The following is an 18,632-nucleotide window of genomic DNA, read 5'->3' on the forward strand; positions in this document are numbered from 1 at the left end:
TTTTTTTTTTTTTTGTGTGTGTGTGTGTGTGTGTGTGTGTGTGTGTGTGTGTGTGTGCGCATGGTACTGAGGACAGAACCCAGGGCTCTTTGCAATGAGCTATATCCTCAGCTCTTTTTTTTATTTTTTATTTCGAGACAGTCTCACTAAGTTGCTACATTGTGCAGGCTGGGCTCGAACCAGTGATCTTTCTGCCCCAGTCTCCCAGAGTGCTGAGATTACAGGTGAGAGCCACCTGCCAACACCTCGACTTCAGCCCGGGGATCCTGATTTCCGAGCTCTGGTCTCCAGAACTGTGGGAAATACATTTCATTTTAAGGTACTGAGTCTGGGACGACTTGTTACAGCAGCCATGGGAAACTAGCACAAAGAGGTTAACTCACACCAAATCCCACCGCTGGGACACAGTGGCGGCTCCTATCTCCCCATTCTTGAGCCCTCACCCCTCCCACCCGAGCCGCCCCTGCTCACCGGCAAGTATTTGCCGTTATGGGTGCAGCCGCAGTCTTGGGCAGGGATACAAACACCCTCAGAGAGCAGGAAGCGGTCATCACACTCGCAGCCCTCAAAGCAGCGGGAGGTGCAGCCCATGAAGCCAGAGAGAGCCCCACAGGAGCCCTGGCAGGAGTATGTACAGACAGAGTAGTGGCTGTGGGCCGGGCACTGCAGAGCTGTGGAGAGAGGGAGCAAGGTGGGGTCACGCCTCCGCAGGACACTGAGCACCTACCTGATGGGACCTACTCCACCCACCCTGGGTAGCGCGGTGCTGAGGACAGAAACTACAAAGACACCCCGAGCCCTGGCCCACCGAGCTCACATCCAGCAGGACACACAGCAACAGCCCAGAATGACTGTGCTACGCCTGGGGAACAGAGCTTGGGGCTGGGATGGGGAGGTTCGGGCAGATGGCTGGAGTTGGGACAAAGAAAATGGTGTGGCTGTCCTAAGATAGGCACCGGGGTCGGGGAGAGAAAGATTAATTTCTGTGACACATTGACCTCATCGAGGAATGCAGCAGGTATGAGGGACCCCTAAGGACACCTAAGGGAAAGTGTCCCTGGGGCCACTTGACCCCGGGGCTAGCAGTCAGGAGACAGATCAAGGCTGCAGACAGAGAGAGTCACTGTGGCACTGGGGACAGATCTGAGTCCGTGGGGTGGGTGACAGGCCTGGGTGTGGGCCCTGCCCAGGGGACCGAAGGAGACAGTCGGAGGGAACATGTCCCTGTCCTGGGGAGTTGAAGGAGACCTCCGGTATTGGAGGTCTAAGGGCGGATGCGAGAAGCCACAGATGCAGGCTTTTGTGTGAGCCTCAATCTGCCCAGCCCTTCTTGTCAGAAAGAGAAGAGTCCTAGGGAAGAAGGGAATGTGAGGTGTGGGCCCTGACCGAGTCTGGGAAGGCACTGGCATAGGGCAGGAGGGAAACCACAGAGCACACAACAGGAGTAACATGACAGGGTCAGGCATCCTCAGAGCCCATGGACACTCACGGCAGAAGCTGTCTGTCCTCCAGGGCTTCACGGTCCCACCAGCTGCCTGACAGGCCGCTGTGTAGGCTGCCAGGCTACGGCAGAGGAAGGCTTCGTCACCCTTTGCAGCGCACTGGTCATACACACATTGGCGGAAGTACTCAGAGGGATTCAGCACCTTGTGGCAGGTTGAGAAGGGGCCCTGTGGGTCCCGGAGCTGCCCACAGGCCTTGTTGCTCTCATAGGCGGCTGTCTCCTCTGCCAAGCACACGGGGCATCCCTGGGGCCCACAGCCCTCGCTACAATCCTGGGAGGAGTCAGGTGCCCGCCATGCAGTTCCAAAGGCTTCCACACTGGAAGCCACATTGCCATTGGGCAGGGCAAAGTCATCAGTCCAATTGCCATTAAAGTTTCCGCAGAGGCCACAGGTCCGTTCGTGGAAGGTGCTAGGGATGGATATGAGGACATGGGTGTCACCATCAAAGAGAAGCCGAAGCCCCTTTGTCGTCTGCAGAACCATGTTTCGGCCTTCAGCGGTCACTCGCACACGGCCCACAGCCACAGGCAGAGTCACAGCCTCACCGTCCACAGTGACCTGGAGGAAAGAATCAGAGGGTTTGGAAATCATGGACCACAAATAAGGCTGTCCGTTCCCCCACCCCATGGCATGGAACTGTGTCCTCAGATCCTCCGGACAGAGCTGTGTCTCCTTTAGTCCTATTGGGGTGGGCCATGTTTCCTTCAAAATCCCCAGCATGGGGCCACACTCTTTAGACTCTCAGGGCAGGGCTATTACCTTACACCCAGATCTGTGGCAGTGCACTCCTCAGGCCCCTTAGGGTGAGGCTATGATCCTCAGAACCCCTGGGTGGACAAGGTTGTGTCCCCCTGAGGATCCCCAGGTGGGGGCAATGTCCACCTCGGACCCTGTGAGTGGGGCCATGACTCTTTCAGAACCCTCTGGGTGGGCAGGGATGTGTTCATCTCAAAAGCCCAGGGCAAGACCACGTGCACCCACCTTCGGTCCTCCAGCCAGGCTCACAACCTGGTCAACCACAGTAACCACCACCCTTTGGGGTTCTCCAGCCTTGTTCTTCTCAAGCACGATGGAAAAGTCCTCTTCCCCAGGCTTTGGTTGGCAGACTTTGGCCAACACATAGGAGCATGAGCCGTGCAGGTCATAGACACGCCCATCCAGAGTGACATAGTGGATGCCCCCACTGGCCACACAGCGGCCACAGCCCGTGGGATGGCAGGCCTGGTAACCGTCCTCTATCCGGCACTCTTCATAGGGTCCACAATCTGCACCATCCTGGCAGGTGACCTGGCCACCTGGCCCACACTCACAGCGCCGCTCACACTCAGGGCCTGGGTAGAAGGCTGCACCCAGGAGGTAGTAGCGGTCATCATAGAGGCAGCCACACTGGCCCACAGGCACACAAGTGTCACCGCTGAGCACAAAGCCAGAGTTGCAGACACAGCCTTCCCGGCAGGTAGGCTCACAGCCCTCGGGCGCGGAGAGGCTCGGGCAGGTGACAGGGCAGGAGTTACCGCAGAGCTCGTAGTGGCTGTTGACAGGGCATTGGGGGGCTGTGGGGAATACAAAAGGGATGAGCCAGGCAGGTACAAGTGAGGACACAGAGGGAGGCCCTGAAGGGGAGAGCCTGCCCGGGTTACCTTGCACGTCTCTGGCAGGGTGTAGGGTCCTACAGAACACCAGAGGGGAAGGTTCAGCATTGGATCTCAGGGCTGTGTGTGTAGGGGGTGCACAACCAGGGTGTGTGTTATCCTGAGTGCTTCTAAAGATCAAGGACTCTGCCTTGTAATGCGACCACATACATCCAGGCAGGATAGGCAGGACGTGAACCACTATGGCTATCTTTGGGTGTTAGTGGCACGGGGGTGTTGGACCAGATGTAGAGTGGAGCATCAACCTGCCCGAGAGTACTTGGCTGTGGTAGCTGACACGACCTAGAGCACCCGCCCGTCTCCCTGACACAGACCATTTCGGGATGGGACTCCGACCTCATGGGTGCTTGGCTGAATGCTGATGGGATGAGCTTGACCCAGGAGATCGGCTTGAAGAGAACTTCCCCGTCCTATCTGACTATAAATCTGCTTTCATCTGCTTGGGGCTGTTTCTGACTCCATCTCGGTGACCAGTGTGTCTCAGGGTGTGATCTAACCAGATACCCCTGCAAGTAGATGGCCCGATGTGCGGGAGAGTCCAGGGGCACCTGACCAGGTGTAGCTCACTAGGTCTCTCCGACCAGGGGTTCCTTGCTGTTTGACTTAGACAAGGTCAGGCACCAAGTCTACCTGACTCGGATATTTGAGTGCGTGGATCCCTCAGCATGTACTGGACCAAGGGATTATGATCAGGTGTGTCTAACAGTCCCTTCCACTGCAGTACCTGCTGGCCTGGCCCTCAGTGTGTGAGTAACAAGGTGGTTTGTTTGCAGAAGATACTGGCTCAGAGGAAGGAGGGTGGACCCCAAGCTCTACAAAGGGATGAATGCTCTTGTCTTAGAATCCTGGGAAGGGATGGTGCCCACCCATCATGGGGACCCTGCATGGATCAGTACTCACGACAGAAGTCCAGCCGCCTCCACTCCTCGAGTTGAGCCCCAGCAGCCTGGCAGGCTGCCACGTAGGTAGCCACTGCCGGACAGAGGCCTCCCAGATGGCCCTGAGCCTGGCAGGCATCCAGCAAACATGCCTCGAAGTACTGTTCAGGTGGTATCAGGGTGTGGCAGGGTGCCAGCGGGCCGTCGGGGTCCGAAATCACACCACAGGCATCGGGGCCGGCGAAGGACTCCTGCTCCTCCGGAGTGCAAGGGTTCGGACAAGGCCCAGGCACACACTCCTCGCAGCCAGGGTCGCCGCCCACCTGCCAGCCGCTGGGGTTCCCTTTCACCTCAGCCAAGTCGTCTGAGGAGTCCTTGTTGTAGTTACCACATAGGCCACAGAGGGCGCCCGCGTAAGCCGCTGGCACGTGCAGCCGCACGAAACTGTTCCCGTCGAAAGACAGCGAGAGCCCGAAGTCGGTGGTCACCACCACATCGTTGCCGCTCACGTATGCCTGCAGGTGTGAGCCGAGCTGGAAAGGCAGTGCCACGAACTCACCGTTCACCTGTGGGCATGGCGGGGTGGGCAGTAAGTGGTGAGGTTAGAATCCTGTCTCCACCCCTACTAGCTGAGGCACACGCCCTCTCCTCTTATAATACCATAAGCATCTGTAGAAATAGTGTTTTCAGCCCTCAGTCAGTTACTTTACACCAACCCATTTTACAGAGGAATAAATGAAGGCTCAGACAGGTGATAGCCACTGTGCCACCCGTCAGACTCCTAAGCCTAGTTTAATTGTATCAATCTGATTGGCTTGGAAGCCACCTAGGGGATGGGTGGGGCGCACTCTGGGTGTGTCTGGGCCATGACCTTGGGTCTGTCTGGTTGCTGGTTCCCTCCTCTCCATCGCTGTTCCCCTACTTGGCTTCCGAATCAAGCGTATTTGCCCCCCACCTTTCACCTTTGAAGCCAGCTGACCATGGACTGAGTTCCCTGAAACCGTGAGCCAAAATAAATCTCTCTGCCTTTAAATTGCAGGTGTTGAACATTGAGTCTCAGCAACAGGAAAAGTAACTAACACAAGCCTATGCTCTGAGAGCTTGTTTGGAGGTTCTGGCAGGGAAGTACAGCTACTCGGACAGGCCTGACCACGGAAAAGTTCTTCCTCTGTCAGGGCTGGTCATCCTCTGACCAAGTGTGCAGCTCTGGGAGAGATGCACACGGAGCAGTGAGGGAGGAAAGGGACGCCCACCCAGCCAGCCAGATCTGCCGAATCAGCCCTGGTGATCAGTGAGGTAACGGGTGCTGCAGCTGACCAGCCTCACACCCACGATCTGAACCCCTCCATCACGCCTCGGCTAAGCCGTGGAAGGCCCCCTGGAGGATGGTTGACCCCTTACTGTCTCAGGCAAGCCCACTGCCCTCCTCACCTGCAGCTGCTGTGGCCAGCGGGCGCTGAGGGTCAGAGCGTGGCAGTACACGTGCAGAGTGACGCTGCGGGTGTAGCTGACTGCCTGGCTGCCCCGGTGTTCATTGGCGACAGTGACGGTGAAGTTCTCCGTGCCCTCGGGCAGTGTATTGCAGGGCGCACTCAGCAGGTACTCACAAGCACCTTGGAAGTCGAATTTGTGCCCGTCCAGAGTGATATAATGGGGGTCACCCCAGGCTTGGCACTCAGCTACGCTGACTGGCTGGCAGCCATACTGGCCAGAAGGAAGCAAAGCACACTCTTTGCCCAGCCCGCAGCTGGCAGGCGTGCAGACCAGCGAGCCTCCCTTGGGCCCACAGCGGCACAGCTGAGAGCAGGTATCGTCAGCCCAAAACTCGCTGCCAGCCTCATAGTAGGTGTCATTGGCCCAGCAGCCACAGCCTCCATTCAGGGGGACACAGCGCTCAGCACTCAACACGAAGCCCTTGTCACACTGGCAGCCCTCAATGCAGGGACCGTCACATACAGCTGGGGTCGTGGGGGCTGAGGGGGACGGGCAGCTGGCTGGGCAGGGTGGGCCACAGAGCTCATAGTGGCTGTTGTCAGGGCAGGCGATCTCTGCGGGTGAATGAAGAAAAAGGAGGGAGAGAGAGAGAGAATGACGTTGGAGGTGGCATCTGGGGCCGGGGTGGGAGGGGACAGATAAACAGGGGCACACAGGAAGAGATTAAGAGAAAGCAAGAGACACAGAGACAGAGAAAAACACAGAGAGACCCAGTCAAAGGAGAGACAGAAAGAGAGAGAGAGACAGAGAGAGAGAGAGAGCAAAAGGAGATGCAGAGATAGGGAAAAAACAAGCAGAAGGACCCAGAAGGACGAGCCAACCACCCGCCCTGCTCTGCTCACCACAGCCGGCCTGTGTCCTCCAGTCCTCGATGATGACCCCAGCTGCCTGGCAGGCAGCAGCATAGGCAGCCAGCGCCTGGCAAAGTAGATCCTTGGCCCCGCCGCCCAGGCAGACGTCCAGAACACAGCCCGTGAAGAAGCTCTCAGGAGGCACGCGGTCATGGCAGGCGGCAAAGGGGCCCTGTGAGCCGGGGACCAGGGGTCCGCAGAAACTGGGGCCCTCATACTGTTCCCGTTGGTCCTCAGGGCACGAAGGACAGGACCCCTGACATTCGTGCCAGCAGAATGGGTCCCAGCCGGGAACTTGCCAGCTGCCACCCCAGACAGGTATTGAGGGAGCCAGTGTGCCGTTAGGGAAGACTTGGTCATTGCTCTGGCTTTGGTCCATGTTCCCACACAGCCCGCACACTGCACTATGGTAGCTACTGGGCAGTGTCACCTCCACCCGCCAGTTCCACTCATAGCTGACTTGGAGCCCGAAGTCAGTCACCAACACAGCCTTTCCTGGGCCGTGAGTCACCAAAATCCGCCCACCAGCCGCAGAGACAGGCAAGGCTGTCAGCACTCCATTCACCTGGGAAGAGAGGGAGGCAAACGGGGGTCACAGAGGTAGGGAGACCCCAGCTCTGACTCACCGCCTCCCTTACTCCCTCATCCTCCCAGCGGCTGAGAGCTGCCAGGGTCTGCCTCCTAACTGAAGGCTGTATAGTCATTTTACAAACGTGGATGTCTGCTCTCACCTAGGCCCTGGGGAACAAGACCTCGCACTTACTGGCTTTTTGGTTTCATTTTTATTTTATTTATTTATTTTTTTTTTGGTGCTGGGGATCGAACTCGGGTCCTTCTGCTCTCAAGGTAGGCGGCGGAACCACTGAGCGAAATCCCCAGCCCTCGCACTTGCTTTTTTGGTTCTCTCTGGTCTCGATCCCCTTCCTCCCTCTGCATATCTCTCCCTCTGTCTTTGCCTGGGCCTGTTTCTCTTTCTGGAACTCTGTTCTCTTGTTTTCCTTCGGGTCTCTGTCTCTTCCTCCCCGCTTTGTTGTCCTTCTCTGCACCTCTGTGTCACTCACCCTGTGTCACTCAGCGAGTGCCTTTCCTGTGCTGTGCCTCCCTCTGGCTCCGGAAGCGGCTATCAATTTTATTTCCTCCTCTCTCCCCATCTCCTTGACCCTCTCTCCCTATCCAAGGTCTCTCGTTTGTTCCCTGGCAAACACCAGGCCAGACTCCGAGCAGACCCTCTACCTGCATCTCCTTGCTGTGGGCCAGGGTCTGCTATGATGCCCATTTCACAAGTCATTTGCCCCACATCACAGAGCTCCTAAGAATGGGGCTGGATTCAAACCCAGATCCACGCAAAAGCAAACACTGCTTCCTCCGCTAGAGCCAAGGGCGGGCTTAGCTCCCGCTGAGAGGGAGATGGTTTGCTGTGTCAGTGGTGGTTTCTGTCGCCACCTTACTGCAGGCCTAGGTGAAGAGAACCGAAGCTGTCAGGTCCCCTCCCGCCCTGCTGGGGGCTCAGGGTCCATCCTGTCCGACGTACCCGGACGTTGCCGACCTCGCCCTTGTGGATGGAGATGCTGGTGCCAAGGGCGGTCACGGTGACACGGTTCACATAGGACACGGAGGGGCTGCCTCGGTTCTCGTTCTTGGTGGTGACAGTGAAGGGTGTCAGGCCCTCGGCACTGACCCCCGGGCAGCCCGCCATTGCCAGCACATAGTCGCAGGTGCCCTGGAAGTCAAACTCCCAGCCATCGAAGGAGTGGTAGTGGGGATCGCCCCACAGCCAACATGTGACACTGTAGTTGGGCACGCACACGCCCTGGCCGTTCTGCTCTTTGCATGTCTCCTGTGGCCGGCACGTCACGCCATGGCATGGATCTGGGGGCAGGCAAAAGAGGACCGTGAGGGGCTGCCCACAGGAAGGATGGCCTCTACCAGCGTCTGCCAACCTGTACTAGGGGTACTGGCTATGAAAGTTACTAAGGTGGGACCAGAACTACCTAAGACCCAGACCCCAGTTTACTATGTCTAAGGCCAGGCCTGGGAGTTCCCTAAGTCTGACTCTCAGGCCCTATGGTGGGCAAGGTCCATAGACCACGTGTCAAGGGGCCCACATCTGAGACCCAAGTTCCAGAGGTCCCTGCAGCTGAGACTTGGGCCCTAGAGTCCTTTCCTCTGAAACGCAGACCCTGCACTTTGTCATTTGAGACCCAAGTCCTGGGGTCCCTGCAGCCAAGACCCAGACTCCAGGATTCCCTTGCTTGAGATCTCAGCCACAGGTTGAGACCTGTGCCCTTGTGTCCCTGCCTGAAACCCCAGCCTCAGGTTCCCCCAGGCCTAAGACCCAGTCCCTGGCCCTGGGAGCCCCGTCTAAGTCTCAGGATTGCTGCACCTACCCTTAGGGGTCTCCTTTTCTCCTTTTCCCTTTCCCTCCCTCCCTCTCTTCTTTTTTTTTCCTCCCTTCCTGCCTTTTTGTGGTACTAGGGATTGAACCTAGGGAGCATTGAGCTATACCCCTAGCCCTTTGTGTTTTTTATTCTGAGAAAGACTCACACTAAGTCAGTAAGTTCTCCATGCTGGGCCTCCTGTCTCAGCCTCCTGAGTAACTGGGAGTACAATGTGCCACCACCCCCAGCTGGGGTTCTCATTTCTGAGGCCTTGTCCTGGAGGGCTCCTGTGTCCAAGATCCCATCCTTAGTCACTGTACCTGTGACGCTGTCCCCCGTTTTCAGAATCCCCAGGGTCTAGGCAGCCGCCTTCAAACTTCCTTCTCTCTAACCCTGTGCCCAAGAGCAATTCAGCGCCCTTGCTCCAAATCCACCCGGAGTTGACCTTTGTCAGTAGAGGGCGCCAGAGAGTCAGCGAAGGAGGGAGGGCCTGCTGTGCTCTTGCAGCTCCTGAGGCAGTGGCCTGTGGGATACCTGCTTAGTGTCCCCAAACTGGCTTCTCAGTGGGTCACCCAGGTGTCCCAACTGGAGGCTTCCCACTGAGATTTTACAGCACTTTGTAGGGGGTTTCCTTCCTGCCAGCTCCAGCCTGTGCAGCTGCAGCTTCCCAGTGGACTGCAGCAGGCAGGGAGATTTGAGTTGGCCCTGGGGTCCTGCCCATCTCTGCTTCCTAGTATTCCTGTGTTCCCCTTGCCCTTTTGCTGTGAATCCCCCTTTAGTGGTAAATCATTGTTTGTTGTGGTTGTTGCGGTGGTACTGGGGATTGATCCCAAGGCCTTGTACGTGCTGGAAAAGTGCTCTACCACTGAGCTACATCCCCAGCCCAGAAATCATTCTTACCATCAAACTCCCTCTACGCAATGACTCCTGAATGAAGCCAGTCTCCTGAATGGACCCTGGACTCCCTGCTATTTGCCTCATAAGCCCTGAGGGCCTCAGCTCCTGCCCCTCAGGTTGTGAAGGTTCTGTAATTTAATTCATGGAGGGGTCTCAGCCCCGGGGTGGCTCTGTGTCCCACACTTAGTCTGGGGAGTCTACATGTGAGACTGTGCCCTTAGAAATCCTGCCACTTGGGGGGATCCCTGCAGTCAAGGTGGCGAGGTCTCTTACCTCAGCCCTGGGAGCCTCTGCCTGAGACCTTACAACTCTGCTTTCTGCCCCTGTCCCTCAGTATCTCTGCCTCCTCTCCCCTCAGTGTTGGCGTTGGAAGCCCTGAGCTCAATCTCACATACCAGTGATCCTCAAACTACGGCACCACCAGTTGCCTGTCTTTATAAATAAAGTTTTATTGGAGCTGCCCCTTTCACTTACTTAGTCGACAGCTGCTTTCCTGCACAAAAGATTTGAGCGTTGTGATTGAGGCCACGTGGCCTGCAAGCTTCATTATTTACCTTTCCGGAGAAATGCTCAGCCAGAGAGAAGGTTTCCTGTCCCTGCCTAACACAGAGCACCTCTGACATGTGCCTGGGAAACCAGACTCTGGGGTCCCCACCACCTGATGCCCTATGAGGTCCTTGGCTTCTGGACTGAATGAGCTCTGCCCTTGGCTCTGAGAAACCCAGCCCTGACTCCAACACCTTCACTCTTATCTGTCTGCACCTCCCACCGTGAACCCACCATGAAGTTGTGCCTCCTTGCTCCCCGCTGCCTTCTGTCCCAGCCATACCAGCCCCGCACCTTTGGTGATGCAGCTGAGGACGCCTCCCGAGGGCTCGCACACCTGCCCTGGCTCGCAGCTGTGGTTCTGGCACACCATGCCTTTGCCCGCATGGCACACACACTTCTGCTGGCAGTTGTCAGTGAGAACCGTCTCCTCTGGCTGTGGGGGCAGAGGGCAGAGCCATCAGGAACCCAGTGGGAGCCGACTCCGGCATCTCTGGGTTCCAGGAACAGAGGGGTGTGGTAGACATAAAAGGGACATCGGCAGGGTGGGCCCCTGGCTTTGGGCCCAATCCGTTCATGTAGGTGTTCTCCTCACTCATCTACTCTCTCATGCCCTCCAAAACAGCCACCACACATCCGCTGCACGGGAGAAATAGTGAGAGGTAGTGATTACGGCCACACGGCATGGGTTTGAACCCCTTTCTGCGATTTCCAACTGCATAGCTCTGGGCAACGTTACTTAGCTTCTTTATGTTTCAGTTTCCTCTTCTGAAAGTTTCAGATCATAATGGCACTGACCTACGAAAGCGTAGCTCATTAACAGCAAGTGTGAAGAACAGATGAAAGGAAAAGGGACCTCCTCAATAATCCTGACTGGAGAGGACAGGGAGGTGCAGATGAAATGAGATGAGAAAAATCAGCTTTGGAGCAAAGTCATGAGTAAGTGCGCAGAGATTCAGCCCACTGCTGTCTTGACTTTTGTACATTTGAGAATTTTCTTAATGAAAAGTCTCTCTGAGTACAGGTATGCACAGAAAGAATCCTCCAGCCACCTATATGCTGTTGTTATTATTATTACTATTACTGTTCTTTGAGGAGAACAACAGAGAGAGTTCCTGCCTTTGAAAAGCTCTTAGTCCTGAGGGTATGGTGGTGGGTGCCTGTAATCCCAGCGCTCTTGGAGGCTGAGGCAGGAGGATCACGAGTTCAAGCCCAGCCTGAGCTACAGAGCAACTTAGCAAGATCCTGTCTTAAAAAATTAAAAAGGGGCTGGGGATGTAGCTCAGTGTAAAGGCCCTGGGTTCAATCCCCAGTACTGGGGGGAAAAAAAGCAAGCATACTCTCAGTCCTGTGAGAGACAGACTTCGGACAAACCCACTCAAGTTAAAGGACCAGGACTCTGGGAGAATTGAGGAGGGAAGCAAGTATAACCGAGGCAAATATCATCTTTGTGGTCAGGAAGGCCACCTTTGCCCAGATCCAGGATACACAGCTGAATCTTTGCCAGGCACAGTGCTGTGTTTCTGTAATCTCAGCTACTTGGGAAGCTGAGGGCAGAAGGATTGCAAGTTTGAGGTCAGCCTGGGTAATTTAGCAAGATCCTGTCTCAAAAAATAAAAATGTTTTTAGGGTCTAGCATGTCCAAAACCTTGGGTTAAATCTCGATATGGGGAGGCAGGGGAGGGTTAAAATTCAGGGTTCATGATCCTATTTAGGAAGATATCTCCCACTGCCATATGGAGGATGGACCAGAGGAAGCAAAAGTAGGAGCTAATGAGGGACATACTGGACCAAGGTGGGAGCAGGAGCAGAGTGGAGGGGCAGGTGGATGGGGAGATGTTCAGTTAGCCAAAGCTCGGGGCCCATGGGCAGTGGGAGGTTTCCAGGATGGGGCCCCAGGTTCTGCCCAGATGGCTGCGTTCCTACCTCATAGTAAGCACCATTGTGGTAGCAGCCGCACTCCTGCATGGGCACACAGGCCTGACCAGTGTAGAGGAAGCCAGAGTCACACTCACAGCCCTCAGCACACACTTCTGGGCACTTCAGGGGTGCACTGAGAGCGGAGCAGCCCAGGGAGCAGACGTCGGCGCAGAGATCATAGTGGCTGTTGGCGGGGCACTCCATCGCTGCAGGAAAGGGGATGCCGGTCAGAGCACCGGGGCGGGGGACTGCTGGGTGCAAGGCCTCCTCCTGGGCCTCCACCTCCGGCCTCCCTAGCCCTCAGCGTCCCCATCACTCACGGCAGAAAGATTCGGTCCTCCAGGGCTCCACGTGGCCTCCAGCTGCCTGGCAGGCACTGACATAGGCGTGGATGTTGTCACAGAGGATACTCAGATTCCCGCCGCCCAGGCAGAGATCGAAGACACACTCTTCTAGGGGACCCTGGGGATCGATCAGCTTGTGGCAGGCAGCCAGCGGCCCCGTGGGGCTGTTAAGGAGCCCGCAGAACTGCTCCTGCTTGTACTTCTCCTCCAGCTCAGCGCTGCACTCCTGCTGTTCGCAGCCCTCACTGGGCTTGCAGTCTTCCACTGGCACACAGGGAGAGTCGGGCACCGGCTCCTCCCAGGAGTTGCCAAACTCGTTGGCGTTCGCTGCCAGCGAGCCGTTGGGCTTCTGGAAGTCATCCTTGGGGTTACCGTTGTAGTCTCCACACAGGCCACACATCTGCTTGTAGTAGTTGCCTGGGATGGTGACTTGCACAAAGTAGTTGAGGTCATAGGTCACACGCAGGCCAAAGTCGGTCTGGATCACAGCATCCGAGCCGTGCTGGAAGACACGGATCTGACCCCCAGCCAGTTCCACAGGCATCTTCATGTCCACACCATTCACCTGGGAGGCAAGAGATGCCGCACTTCAGAGGGGACACTCTGAGAGGGATGGGCCAGTCTCTCAAATGTCTCTGCCTGACACTAAAGGACTGTGTGACCCAGCCACCCATGGTCGCACATGCTTGTAATCCCAGGACCCTGGGAGGCTGAGGTAAGAGGGTCTCAAGTGTGAGCTCAACTTGAGGGCCTTAGCAAGACCCCTGTATCAAAATTTCTTTTAAAAAAATTTTAAAGGGCTGGGGAGGTAGCTCATTACAAAGGCCTTGGAGTCAATCTTCAGTACCAAAGAAATAAATCAATAAATAGTTTCAACCTTCTAGGAAAGGTGAGGGCTCGGTAGGATGCAAACAAGAACACCAGCCCCTGTGTGTCTGGAGTTTCTTGGGTGTCACGGGCTATTCTAGGAGCTTGGGAGGTGTCAGAGACACGTTCAATCCCGTACCGCAAGCCCTGAACACCTGGTAAAGTCAGCTGTGTATCAGAATCCTCACCACGATTGCTATAGTGGCTGCACACCTGCTTTTTAGCCAGATCTCCGGGGAGATCCTTCTAGTGTAAATGGAAACGCCAGTTTCCACGAGAGACCAAATCCTTTTTGGTCAGAAAAGTACTGCAGAGTGCAGTGCCCAGGCCACCACCTCCTGGCACAGAATCCTAGGTTCAAATCCTGCCCTTGTGTGTGTGGGGGGGGTCGGTGGTGAAACAGATCCTTAAAAACAAGAAAATGGAAGCAAATCCCGGGGCCTCCGGATACCACTGCAAGGCTGAAGTGAAGCTATGGACACCTTAGCTTAGCAGCCAACAAGGCCTAGGGGCAGCATGTGCATCCCTGACTGCTTCCCCGTTGATGCTACGGGAGCAATGAGGTCACCACGGATTGTCCCTTGTCCCCGGGCCCCGCCCCCTCACCAAGTCCACTCGAGGTGTGACCGGGGAGATAGGTTTCGCAGGACCAGATTAGGGGTGGAGGGTGGAAGGGAGGGAGCAGACGGAGGGATGTTCGGAGGGAAGCCTGAGCCACACAGGAGCCCCTGGGGCCTCCTTCCTCCTCGGCTGCTCCTCTTGCCTTGCACATCCTACTCCGACGCTCTGCAAACCCCTCCCAGGCTCAGCGCTGCCCCAAGCTCCCCTCCCCGCCCTCTGCAGATCGCCCTCCCATGCCTGCCTCCCCTCTTACCCTGACTGTCTGCTTTCTCTGCTCCAGTCGAAGGGTGTAGTTACCCACGATGACCGTGATTACCCTGGTGGCGCTATAGCCATTGCCCCAGGGCGCGTTCTCCTGCAGGACTGTGAACTGGGGCAGGCCGGGCCTGGTCCCGCAGGTCTGAGCCAGCACGTACACACAGGTGCCCATGAAGTCGAAGCGGCGGCCATCGAAGGTGGTGTAGTGGGGGTCTCCCGACGCTTGGCAGGTGGTAGAGCCCACGGGCACGCAGCCCAGGATGCCATTGGACGGCTGGCAGGCCTCGTGCGGGCCGCAGCTGGAAGGCTCGCAGGACACCAGGCCGCCCTCCTGGCAGTGGCAAAGAGAGTCGCAGCCGGGCCCAGGGTAGAAGGTCTGGCCCGGAGGGTAGTAGGTGCCTTGGTGTACGCAGCCACAGGAGGCCAGTGGCACACAGGACTCACCACTGAGGGCGAAGCCGTGGTCACACACGCAGCCCTCATGGCATTCTGAGTCACAGCCCCCGGACACCGGGAGGTCTCCGCAAGATATCGGGCAGCCGTAGGAACAGGCCTCATAGTGGCTGTGAGGAGGACAGCTCAGCGCTGCAGGGAGAGAGGCTGTTAACATCAGGAATTCCCACCCTGGGGGTGACACAGCTGGTCCCAACATTACAAGTGCACAGACGCTCATGCATACAGCCAAGTGGCCTGGGTGCATAAGCCACTTTGCTCAGTGAGGCCTGGGAAACTCCCTATGTTAGTTAGTCTGACCCTAGAATTAAGATTCTACTCCCACCTGGGAAAGCACCTGGGACGGTGGGACAGGCTTTTAATCCCAGCCCTCTGGGAGGCTGAGTCAGGAGGATCACAAGTTTGGATCAGCCTGGGCAATTTAGAGAGACTGTGACTCAAAAAAATAAAACAAAAAAGGGCTGGCAGTGCAGCTCAGAGTGAAGGCCCTGGGTTCCATCCCCAGAATCACCAAAAACAAAAACAAAAAAAGTGAAGATTAAGTTCCTTGGTCACAGCAGTTTCAAGTGCTCAACAGCAGCAGGTTCCATGGGGTCATGCTGAGCACACTGGGCTCTGAATCAGGTGTTCAAGAGCCACTTTCCGACTCTGGCGCAGATACTCTTCTACCCACTTAATGATTGTTCAGATTTGCAGCTAAATAACCCTGCTCGAATTTCTGACTTACCATTCAGACTAAGGACCGTTTTTTGTTTGTTTATTTTTGAGATAGGGTCTCACTATACAATTCAGGCTGCCCTTGAACTTACTATGTAGCCCAGGCTGGCCTCGAATTCCCAGAGATCCTCCTGCCTCAGCCTCCCAGGTGCTGGGGTTACAGGTGTGCACCACTATGACAAGCTAGTCATTTTTTCGTATAGTTCTATACATCTTGTTGATAGAGCCTCAATGTCTTTTATTGTATCGTATGCCTTGTTTACACAGTACTATGACTTTTGCTGATTGTACTATATTGTACTGTAGTTGTATGCTCTTTTATACATTACAGTACTGCATATAAGAGTTATACAAATAAAGGCAAAGTCATCAAGTTGGGAGTTTCTGTTTCTTTGTTTTGAATCTTGTAGTGAACATATGATATGCAGTTCTCCATTTAGCAACCAGTTCATTTAACAACCTAGTCATGGGAATGGGACTTGGCCATTAAATGAGGAATGCTTGCAGCCTGTTGTATTTTAGGCACATTCAGAATCCTGTACAAACAAACACAGCACTCATGAAAAGACAGATGTTTGAAGACATCAAAATATGTATTATTTCGGACAGGTGTAGTGGCGCATGCCTGTAATCCCAGCACTCGGGAGGCTGAGGCAGGAGGATTGCTTTGAGTTCGAGACAAGCCTGGGCTACATAGTGAGTTCCAGGTCAGTCTCAACTATGTCGTGAGACCCTGTCTCAAAAAAACCAAAAAAAAAAAAAAAGTATTATTTCTACACTATAAGCTACTGGACCTTTTTTTGGAGTACTGAGGTTACTTTTTTTTGCCTCATTACGCAAAAACATATGTGGTTTGCCTGTTTTGATGCAGAAGGGAGTGATTTGGAGCACAGCTTTATGAGACCTCTTGATCACACATGGTACAGGCAGAACAGCTGTGCCAAAAGATCAGAAATGTTTACCAATGCACCCTCTTTATTGGGCTGTCTTCTAAGGACTCTTTGCTTCCTGTCATTCCTCAGGTGATAATAAAACTGATTCATGTGGGGTTAAATAAATTCTCAGGGATAAGCAAACTCGTTAGAAGCGATGTTGCCTTTGAAACTTTTTGATAAGTGGAAATGTCTCATGTCATATGGGTTTCTCAAGGGTTGTACGTACACTTCCAAGCCAAAGGAAACAACTGAACAACTGTCAGTGTTATTCTTGGTTCTGCGATTGCTTTATATGTTTAACTTTTATCTTGCACTCCTGGCTGGTGTGTTCCTTTACTGCATAGTTTATGTGTCTTTCTAGTCTCCAAGGTCTTTACTACGGAGGCGGACAGAGCACTGTCTCCCCTTCATGCCAGTTTCACTGTCAAGCACACCTGGCATTTCCGGTGAGTTTTACCAAGTCAAGCAGGTTCATGGTTGTGTGACGTCTTATCAGTAGTATTTTTGTTTCACTGGTCCCTTGCAATGACCTGCAGAAACTCCTTTATTAATGAGCCAAAATTGCACATTCAAAGCACAGCTTCCAGCAATATCAACTGCGTGATCACTGTAATCTTGGAGAATTCATGAAAGCTGCTCAGATACCAGGAAAGGGCACTTGAGGAAATACCGGAAGAGCTGTCTTGATTCGCTAAACATCAGATCTGGATTGCATCTGTTTTACAATCGTGATTATTGATAAGCACTTTCTATATTCCTCATTTCATGACCTATATGTTTAACAACTGTTCGGAATTACAATCTGTCTTTTTTTTTTTTTGGTACAGTTTACCTTGTTTAAACAGTACAGTGATTTTTGCTGATTGTACTGTATAATACTATAGCTTTATGTTTTCTGTTCTATATCACCATACTGCATGTAAGAGTTATGTAAATGAAAGCAAAGCCATGCAGTTGTAGTTTTCTTTGACTGTTTCTTTGTTCTGTATCTTGTAATATGCACACTATATCCATTTACTCATTTAGCGACCGATTCATCTAATGGCCTCATCAGGGGAACGGGACTCAGTCGTTAAATAAGGATCGTCTGTGTTACTTTTGGCCAAGAAGTCATTAGCAAATGCAACGTCAATCGGGGCTCTGAGAAGCGCATGTGCGCCACAGGTAGGACGCCAGGCAGATGTAAGGGGACAATGTAGGCCAAATGGGGGACAGAACTGGAGAGGGGACCAGGCTCCTTCTAAAAGCAGCACTGCTTTGAATGACAACCAACACGGAAATTGGACCTGGGCCCCAGGTGTACCCTGTCGTTATACAAATACTGACTGCAAGCCTTCTATCTGCCGCACCCTAGTTTTCATGATTCCAGGCGTGTAGCGAAGTTTCTAAACCTCAGTTTCTTCGACTGATAAATGGGTATAAGCACAGTCTCCACTTCATGTGGCCTTTATAAGAACTAAAGGATTGCTGGGGATTTAGCTCAGTGGCGCCGCGCCTACCTTGCAAGTACAAGATCCTGAGTTCGATCCCCAGTACCACGGAAAACAAAAAACAAACTAAATGATCAGCGATCCTACGTTAATACAAAACATTCCAAGTGGCCATTCTCGGTACTCACGGCAAAGCTCCTCAGTCCTCCAGGGATGCACCGTGGCCCCCGCAGCCTGGCAGGCAGCAGCGTATGAGGCCAGTGCGTCACACAGCGGCTGGGACAGGCCCGGCAGCAGGCAGCGGTCATAGACGCAGTCGCGCACCACACCCTGCGGGTCCAGCGTGTTGTGACACTCCCGGAAGGGCCCCTCGGGGTCAGCGATGATCCCACACTCCTTCTTGCTCTCCAGCTGCTCGGCCACCAGGGAGTCCAGCTTGGGACAGTCACCAGGGTCAGTTGCTCCGCAGCCGGGCGTGGCCTCCTCCTGCCAGCTGTTCCCGAACTCCAGGGCATTGGAAGCTTGGCCTCCGCCTGGGAGAGTCAGGTCATCGGCCGGGTCCCCGTTGAAGTTGCCGCACAGCCCACACAGGGCCTTGGCATAGCTGCTGGGCACCTTGGCGGTCACTTGGGCGTCCCAGTTGTAGGTGACAGTCAGGCCAAAGTCTGTGCGCACGAAACCCTCGTTGCCCTGGCGGAACACCTGCACCTGCCCATCTGCGGCTTGGAAGGGCAGGTGATGCAGGATGCCGTCCACCTAGGAGAGATGAGGGGCCAGCTGGTCAGGGCAGTCAGGGCCCCGGGGTTCCCCTCTCTCACTTAGCTCCAGCAACCTGGGCTTCGTTGTTTGTGCTTTGTTTTGCTTTTTTTTTTTTTTTTTTTTTTTT

General features: G+C 54.6%; 1 protein-coding gene across 1 annotated transcript in view; it reads right to left on the reverse strand.

Annotated features, from left to right (window-relative positions):
* Positions 1-18,632, reverse strand: part of Fcgbp (Fc fragment of IgG binding protein) — a 34,589-nt gene that overhangs the window by 2,688 nt on the left and 13,269 nt on the right. Inside the window, exons 8-19 of the mRNA XM_010614537.2 lie at positions 17,935-18,502; positions 14,207-14,796; positions 12,442-13,030; positions 12,128-12,327; positions 10,496-10,637; positions 7,912-8,249; positions 6,372-6,945; positions 5,467-6,083; positions 4,058-4,601; positions 2,487-3,058; positions 1,490-2,063; positions 472-671 (exon numbers count right to left, since the gene is read on the reverse strand). Coding sequence (XP_010612839.1) covers positions 472-671; positions 1,490-2,063; positions 2,487-3,058; positions 4,058-4,601; positions 5,467-6,083; positions 6,372-6,945; positions 7,912-8,249; positions 10,496-10,637; positions 12,128-12,327; positions 12,442-13,030; positions 14,207-14,796; positions 17,935-18,502 — 5,508 coding nt within the window. The remainder of the gene's footprint in view (positions 1-471; positions 672-1,489; positions 2,064-2,486; positions 3,059-4,057; positions 4,602-5,466; positions 6,084-6,371; positions 6,946-7,911; positions 8,250-10,495; positions 10,638-12,127; positions 12,328-12,441; positions 13,031-14,206; positions 14,797-17,934; positions 18,503-18,632) is intronic.

Source organism: Fukomys damarensis, unplaced genomic scaffold (genome assembly GCF_012274545.1).
Source record: "Fukomys damarensis isolate Sample0158 unplaced genomic scaffold, DMR_v1.0_HiC HiC_scaffold_19, whole genome shotgun sequence".
NCBI lineage: Eukaryota > Metazoa > Chordata > Mammalia > Rodentia > Bathyergidae > Fukomys > Fukomys damarensis.